At 40.5% G+C, this 8214-nt stretch overlaps 2 protein-coding genes across 5 annotated transcripts in view; one reads left to right on the top strand and one right to left on the bottom strand.

Annotated features, from left to right (window-relative positions):
* The first annotated feature begins 189 nt into the window (after window positions 1-189).
* Window positions 190-5486, top strand: vps28 (VPS28 subunit of ESCRT-I). Of its 2 annotated transcripts, none has more exons than XM_031729416.2 (10): window positions 190-274; window positions 2097-2157; window positions 2272-2300; window positions 2482-2519; window positions 2612-2701; window positions 2792-2897; window positions 2987-3088; window positions 3415-3468; window positions 3562-3653; window positions 4575-5486. In XM_031729416.2, exons 2-10 carry the CDS (start codon window positions 2121-2123, stop codon window positions 4693-4695), a joined length of 669 nt encoding a protein of 222 aa, XP_031585276.1. In that variant the 5' UTR covers window positions 190-274; window positions 2097-2120; the 3' UTR covers window positions 4696-5486. The 2 variants fall into 2 exon arrangements, with proteins under 2 accessions (XP_031585276.1, XP_039462066.1); XM_039606132.1 differs by lacking the exon at window positions 190-274 and adding an exon at window positions 317-516 and having other exon boundaries at window positions 4575-4712.
* A 72-nt stretch (window positions 5487-5558) lies between these two features.
* The window catches only part of LOC116312108 (tektin-5-like), a 2923-nt gene continuing 267 nt past the window's right edge, over window positions 5559-8214 (bottom strand). For 2 of the 3 annotated variants that reach the window (XM_039605966.1, XM_031729468.2), the window contains exons 2-10: window positions 7797-7949; window positions 7503-7668; window positions 7240-7365; window positions 6944-7149; window positions 6566-6818; window positions 6379-6486; window positions 6150-6293; window positions 5965-6044; window positions 5559-5864 (exon numbers count right to left, since the gene is read on the bottom strand). In XM_039605966.1, coding sequence (XP_039461900.1) covers window positions 5660-5864; window positions 5965-6044; window positions 6150-6293; window positions 6379-6486; window positions 6566-6818; window positions 6944-7149; window positions 7240-7365; window positions 7503-7668; window positions 7797-7801 — 1293 coding nt within the window. In that variant the 5' untranslated portion in view covers window positions 7802-7949 and the 3' untranslated portion in view covers window positions 5559-5659. The remainder of the gene's footprint in view (window positions 5865-5964; window positions 6045-6149; window positions 6294-6378; window positions 6487-6565; window positions 6819-6943; window positions 7150-7239; window positions 7366-7502; window positions 7669-7796; window positions 7950-8214) is intronic. The other variant, XM_039605967.1, reaches the window with a different exon arrangement.

The following is an 8214-nucleotide window of genomic DNA, read 5'->3' on the forward strand; positions in this document are numbered from 1 at the left end:
CCCCTGATGATTGACTGTGTGAAAATGCCTTAATGTGGTTGTACCTAAAATGCGCGATTTAATTTGAAAGATAATTTAAAAGTATGATATATAAAGACGTTCATAATACTCTTTCATCATAAAAATGTATTTATGTCTAATTAATAAAAATTTAGCGTAACAATACTCTTCATTTCTAGTTGGGCGCGTTGGACACCTAATATTTTGACGTCTGCCGGTCCGTGCATAGATGTGGGTGTGTTTACGTTGACGTCATCGCAGTTTTTCCGACAGGGTGAGTGAATTGTTTTTAATTTGGTTTATTAAACTCTGTTATTGAAATAGAGTGAACATAGCACCGATTTAACGGCTGTTCTCACAATAATGATCAGTAATATAAATCTTGGTGTTTAAAATCAGCTGCCTGTGCGCCACAGTAGTTAGAAATCATAGGAAGTGCTGACAAGCTAGCTTCCGCAGCTAACTAGTTAGTTGGGCTAAACAAGAAATTTCATCAGCAGAAATATTTAGTGATACGTAAGTTTTATTCCGCTGAGTGACTCTGTGTAACGTAAAAATTTTTATAAACTCTGTGCCGCGTTGTGAAGCTAAGTTAGCAAGCCTGTAATTATAATCCGACGGGTTGTTTTTTCGTGTTTTTTTTTTTTTCGAACAGCGAAACACAACTGCCTGTTTGTGTGGAGCAACATTTCCATAGTGTTTGTCAATAGGTCACACCTGAAAGTGGACATTAAAGAAACTAAATTTAAGAGTTTAAGAGTGCTCGGCAGAAAGCAGACAGAGTACAAAGAGACAGAGAACAAATATAATTTAAAAACCATTTACATTTGACCCCTACAGTGTGACCTTATATGTCCCCTTAAACTTAGGGTCACTGGAAGTTAGTACAAAATTAGTGTGAACGACTTGATAGTCGAAACATCAAATGTTCTGACTATGAACGAGTTTTAATTTAATTAAGCAAGCATTGGCTCAACAGCTTTGTAAAATGCTTTTTATTGGGATTTCTTTAAGTTATCATCATGGGACTGTTGTTCCAGTGCCAGTCTTCATTATTAAAACTTGACTTTGGTGGTTACCACTGTTGCCTCACAGTAAGAAGGTCCTTGGTTCAAATCAACTGGCTGAGGTCTTTCTGTGTGCTTGTGTCAGTTCTCTCTGAATGCTCTAGCTTCCTGTCAGAGTTAACTGGCACATCTAAATTAGCTGTAGGTCTGAATGGTTGTCTGTCTCTTTGTCTTAGCCCTGCGAAAGTCTGGTGACCTGTCCAAGGTGTAGCACATCTCTCGCCCTAGCTAGGAGAAGCTCTAGAAAATGGGTGCATGGATGAGTTTTCCTTACAAAGTTGTTTAGGCATGTGGTGGCATTGCATTTGAAACCCGGTGCACGGGTCTATAGCTCAGTGGGATGACCAGGCGACCATAACCCCATATGGCCGGAGAGCAGTAGGCCCGGGTTTGAGTCCGAACCGTGGCCCTTTGCTGTCTTCCCCTCTCTCTCCCTGCTTTCTTGTCTCTCTACACACTCTCTATCGAATAAAAGCTTACATGAAGGTTGATATTTTTACTTAAAAGTATTAGTTTATCTTATGTTACTGGTGTAATTGTTGAAAAGAAAAAGAAACAGTGATCATTAAAAAGCATCTTACACCATCGGTGGCTCACATTAAATATTTAAACTCCAGAAGGGGGGTTTTAGTCATTCTATAAATCTTTGGATTGTTACTGTTGTTACACTTCTTTTATTATCACAAAGTGCATCTCATATATATGAAAGCATGTTCGCATTAAACAAAAATGCCATACCTAAGTGAAAATTTCAGACTATTATCTCACTATTTTGAGATAATAACCTGAAATTTTCATTTAGTTCTCCCCGTTTGTTTTTTCTTTGGGAACATGTTTCCAAACATACCATTAAAATTAAAAATGACAATTAAAAATGTTAAAATTAGGGAAAACAAAACTGAAAATATGACCACAGCATAAATTGTCTGAAGCTTTTGTTCATAAGTGGAGACATTTATGAAATGTTAGAGCTGCCTGAATATATTAGGTCACAATTATGGAAAACTATGTAAAATAAATATTTTTCAGATCACATTTTGAGACATCAGCATCATGTTCCATGGGATACCAGTCACTGGAGGAGGAGGAGGTAAGACATTCAGATAAATCAGTGTATAAAATTAAATTGTTGAATTAATATGAGAGTCATCTTTTCAACAGAAAACAGCAGTAATATTTCATGACACTGTTTTCCTTTTCACAGCTCCGGCAAATAAACCTGAGCTATATGAGGTAAAACAGACAACATAATTCTAATTAGTTTACTAAAAGAAGAAGAAGACTTTTTTTTTTTAATAACATTTAATGCCCATGTGTAAATCATCAGTAAATCTTAACTAAAGCTGGGAATGTTATCAAGAATATGTGATATCCTTCCTGTTAACGATAACAATCATGAATGCTATCGTTTCAGGAGGTGAAATTATACAAAAATGCAAGGGAACGAGAAAAGTAAGTGCTTGATATGTCACCAGTGACCATTATCACTTTATAAACTGCAGATTTACTGTGTTACACATGTTGTAACGATCCTGTTTCTGTAGGTATGACAATATGGCGGAGTTGTTTGCTGTCGTCAAAACACTACAGGCCCTGGAAAAGGCTTACATTAAAGACTGCGTAACGCCTAATGAGTGAGTAACAGTTCAGATCATATTTAAAATATGGCACCTGTAACTTTAGCTGTGTGTTTTTACTTAATGTGGAGTTTATGTTGGTTTCAGGTACACCGCCTCCTGTTCCAGACTCTTGGTTCAGTATAAGGCTGCTTTCAAACAGGTGCAGGGCTCTGACGTGGGCTCCATCGATGACTTCTGCAGGAAATACAGAGTGAGTGCTTGTCTGCAGTGCAGAGTATCTGTCATATTTTTCAAGATTTTATTTTAGTAATTTCTTGTTGTTGTCATATGTTTTCCTAGCTCGACTGTCCACTAGCAATGGAACGGATTAAAGAGGATCGGCCAATCACCATCAAGGATGACAAGGGCAACCTGAACCGCTGCATCGCAGATATAGTTTCAGTATGTCCCCATGACTATATTGGATATATTAAAGACAGAGCTATTTAGGCTGCTGGCAAGAACATTTTTTATGATTTATTGAGCTCAGTTTTAGCTGAGTGGCCAATGTGGTTTGACTCAGTTTGGCTCAGCATTTGTTAAGTCCATAAAAATGTGAGTGGATATCACAAGCTTATGTTTTACCAACTGCAGGCTCAGCTCATAAAACAGACAAACTAATAAAGTCAGTGAGCTCGTTGCTAGAACTGTGTGTCCTGAAACATATTTCTCACTGCCGACTCTTAAAACTAGGAAAATATTTTGTCTCATCCTTCTCCAACATTTAGCTCTTCATCACTGTGATGGACAAGCTGAGATTGGAGATCAGGGCCATGGATGAGGTAAATTTATAAACGTAAATAATATGTTATCAGTAAACAATGACTGGACTTCCAAGATACTGATTGATTGTTTGTTTTTTTTATTTTGTTCAGATCCAACCAGACCTGAGGGAGCTGATGGAGACTATGAACAGAATGAGTAACATGCCTCCAGACTCAGAGGCCAAGGACAAAGTCAATCTCTGGTTAGTAACACTAGGCTGCAACGTTTGTGCTCTTCATGTCGTTGATCTCTATGCGCTGCACCCCTTCAGGCAAAACATGACCAGTCAGGAAACCTGCAGCCACACCACACAGCACCTATCCAGTTCCAGAAGTGCTGATACAAGGCAGGGTGAATCTATACTGTCATGTTGTTTATGTCAAACTCTGACCCTACCATCTAAATGTTGGAGCAGAAATCAAGCAACATTTTTCCGATCTTCCATTGTCAAATTTAGATCCACCTGTGTGAATTTTAGCCTCCATTTGATGTTCTTAGCTGACATGAGTGACACCTGGTGTGGTCTTCTTCTGCAAATGAAATTCCCACTAATCGTGCTATGGTCACAGTCATTTAAATTGCCTTTCTTCTCTGTGCTGTTGCTCAGTTCTCTTCAGTTCAGCAGATTGTTTTAACCGTGTCTACACATCTAAATTCATGGAGTTGCTTCCGTGTGATTTTCTTATTTGATTTTAATAGTTAAAAACTAGTTGGACAGATATAATTAAAGTGGCAGGTCAGTGAGTGTAATCCAAAACTATCATTCATGGCTCAAACACACAAGTACTGCGTGACTACTCTGTAGTTACTTGGATACTATAAGTTAAGGGGGAGCTGTGCAGTTCAGTGATTAAGGAAAAGACAGGGGTTGAAGAAAAGTGTGAAATCATAGGACTTCTTACTAAATTGTGAAAATCTAACTTAATCCTCCTCCTCCTATTGGCTGTTGGGGTAAATATTCACGGGTATCCCATGTGTCCGTATTCATGCAAGGTGAAACTTTGTTTTGCATCTGGTGCGACCGTACCATTATCCATGCAACTAGCTGAGCAGTGGCTACAAAGTACCTGATCTTTGATGTGTTTATGATCATATAGTTCCCTAACTGACATTTTTCCAACAGGCTGACCACCCTGAGCAGCATGTCGGCCTCGGATGAGTTGGATGATAATCAGGTGCGCCAGATGCTCTTTGACCTGGAGTCGGCCTACAACGCCTTCAACCGCTTCCTCCACTCCTCTTAAAGCGCCTCTCTGTCACAGATAAATCTGGAATCCTGACTCTAAAACCTGTTAATTTAAAAGAAGAAGAATGCTGCTTTCTGTGGATTTACGTCCCCTCCTCCTTCTGTTCTTCTTGCTGTACAATTGGTCTCTGTGTTCGTCAGCTCGGCTCGCTCTGTTCTGTGACCTGTTATGCCCCCCCCTCCTTTTCTATCCAGACTTGTGTGATAAATGCATTAACAGTGGCTGAACTTTGTACTGTAACATCGAGAAGCCTATTTTATACCTGGGGTTTGCAGCAAACCAATAAACAAACATGATACAGGTGTTTTTGGAAAGATCTGTATAACAGTAGATTTCTTATCTTTTCATACCCTAATTGTATTTCTGACTTTCACATATAATTTACCACATTTGTTTTCTACTAACAGGTTTTTGCTGTAGTATCGTATATAATTGTAATTACATAATTATTTGGGCTTTAAGATGATTAGTCCGCAGTTCAAACGACTCATATTGAAACTAAGGTGAAAGAAAATAGTTCTGATTTTGATTTTTCTGTCACTGTCTCTTCTCATGTCTTATCCATTATTTTCTTTTAAGTAAAGGATTCATCAAGTGGGCAAAAAAGGGAGCAGGACTCACCGCCTCCCTTTTGTTGTTTACCAAATATGTTTCAGCTCCCAAACACCATTAGGGAGAACACATTTATTGCAATGTATCGTTGTAAATAATAGGTTTGATTTTTAAATAAAAGCATGTAACATCTTTTTAGGAATAAATTTTAAAAGGAAAGAAAAAATCTACATCCAGCTTCGCGTCAGATCTGTGTGATTTATTAATCATTTTTAAATCTTTTGAAAAACAGAATTTCCTCCAAAACATTTCAGTCTTGAAAACAAAGAGGAAGCGCAGACTGATTCCAAACAAGTCGAGGGGAGTTGGCTCGTACGTGTTTTAATGAATAAAAGACTGCAGATGTGCCCTACTGAAAGCATTCATGACAGCTGGAGCTGCTCGTGGTCTTGTGAAGTTTGGCCTTGTTGGCGAGTACTACGACGGTGTCATGGGCAGGCTGGAAAGTCTGAAGTAGGCTCTGACACTTCTGCTCCACCTCTAGGATGTGTGTTTTTTTGGCCAGTTTCTCCTCGACGATCATCAGGTGCTTGTGTTGGAGCTCCAGGTTCTGACTGTAAAGGATGGCAACAGAAATGAGCAAGCTCAGGGTATTATGGAAGAAAATGGTGTCGTCATGATCAGTGTGAGGCTTTTGGGAATGGGCTGACTCACTGAGAGAGCTTCAGCGTTGAGCGAAGTCCAGCTCCTATTTTTACCAGGTCGTAATTCTCCAGCGTGAGGCTGATGTGTGGCTGAAGGAGGAGCAGGAAAGAGGAAAAAAAAGAGGGTTAAAGTTAAAATGTTTCAAAGGACAGTGGAGACTTTCTGACAACAGTAGTATTTGATGTGGCACTCACCAAGTCCCGGCAGAGCTCATATCCAGGTCTCTGGTTGAGGATGTCCAGGCGGTGGGAAGCATGATGCAGTTTGGTGTCACAGCTCCTGATCTCACACTTCAGTTTCTGTATTTCTTTGGTCTGATCAGAAATGTCATCACTGATCTGAAGGTTAAAGCAAGTCACAGAATGATGAGCAGCAAAGAAAAAAAAATGGTGATTCGTGGTGGTTAAACTCCAGTGCACTGACCTGCTTCCTCTCCAAGAGCAGCATTTCCTGGTTTTTGGTCAATTCGTGGATTTTCTTCCTCAGAGCCTCGTCTGTCCTGCGTCGCTGACGCTTCTGGGTATTTTTTATCTATAAAATTAAAATTGTCATCATAGAAGAAATGGCAAACACATGGTCAGCCTTGGATTTGAGGTGTGGGTTTTCTTACATTGGCCATAGAGAACCTCAGGTTTCCCCTGAAGGAAGAAGAGTCCTTCATCAGGATGTTGGCCGCCGTCTTCAGGTCTTTGCAGTGAGACAGCCACGTGTCATAGCCCACATGGTGAGGCTTGTACTGACCGACAGGCGGGCAGGAGCTCGGCGTGTTGAGTTCAAGGGTCATGCATTTCATGGTAAACTTGGTGGCTTCACCTTTGTTGTGTAAATCTGTTCCCAGCTGACTGTGGATGTTCTTCAGAGAACTGGAAGGAGGTGAAGATTTTTCTGTTATTTTCTCCACTTGCCTCTATTTTAAAGTGCTTTAAGGGATATGAAAACAAAAATAACCAGAATAGTTACACCATGATTGTGATTCTGTGCATCAGACCTTATTTTGCTGAGCAGGATGCAGACCTGCGCCCGCAGAATTTCTCCGCTGTCGTTCGTCAGCCTCTCTTCTTTCCTCAGCTCGGCATAGACGGGGTCCTGGCTCAGGACTGCTGGACTCAGGCTGTTTACGACTGAAATACAGTCGCTCAGCAGCTGAAGGCACAACTGCATCTCTTGAAGAAAGCTGTCAACAATGTCTTTCAGCTGATCACAGGAGAGCCAATTGGTCAAGACCATGATAAATAGGATACAGTTGCAAGTTTTTCATTCTAGATTCACCACATGTATACATGCCTGCTCCAGAGCAGTGACTTCTCTTTCCAGCTGGCGCATAATCTCAGAAAACTGGGCCTGCCACTGACTGACTTCCCTGTGCCGAGAGCTGAGATACCTCATGGTGCTGCGAGTGGCAGAAGGCATCTGCAATGACAAGGAAAGAGGAAGGTGCGCCAGGTATGCTTACAAACCACACAAACACTCCCCACTTCAAGACTGTCTCTGAGCATACAGAGATGAAGTAAAAATATGAAATATTAAACTGTATAAAGGATCATTACCCAAGAAATATCTTCACCCAGGTTATAGACTATTTCATCTTCAAGCCGGTTGGTCTCCTTAGACTTTGGCCTGTTGCTGCTCACCAGGATTTTATTGCTGGACAGGACAGGCATACTGAATCTGACATTCAAACATGGCCGGTTGTCCTTTAGCACACACTGCGCCCTAACAGCGTGACAAAACATTGAGATGAAGCAGTGAAAATCTTTTCTTCTAAAACTGTGGCCATTTGTCTGTATGCTGAGCAGCTTTTCTTAGAGATTCCATGAAAACAACTGAAAGACACGGCTCACCACATGTTTTGTTCCTTTGGACGAATCCTGCGAGAGGAGACGAGACGGTACCGAGTGAACACAGTTCGGTTTCGATGAGCTGGATCTCAAAGTCACAGATCAACAATGAGTTGTGTTTCAGAAGCTCCCTTCAGTCCCTGTGAACTTCCTCACCTGGGATCACGGTAACAAGCAACTCATTTGGAAACATGGCACATGGAACCATGATGCAGTCTCCATGGAGACCCAAGCATTTTTGAGCAATTACATACATGACTTTCATTATATACAACCATAATAACCCCTAATCAACCACATAAACCCACAGTTTGACTTCTACAAAAGGTCCAGTCATGTATAACTTGCACTTCATAGCTGCTTTGGGGCTTTTTCACAATTATGCAGTAAACATACACAGATATCACATACAAAGCCATCA

This window comes from Oreochromis aureus, linkage group 22, assembly GCF_013358895.1.
Source record: "Oreochromis aureus strain Israel breed Guangdong linkage group 22, ZZ_aureus, whole genome shotgun sequence".
NCBI lineage: Eukaryota > Metazoa > Chordata > Actinopteri > Cichliformes > Cichlidae > Oreochromis > Oreochromis aureus.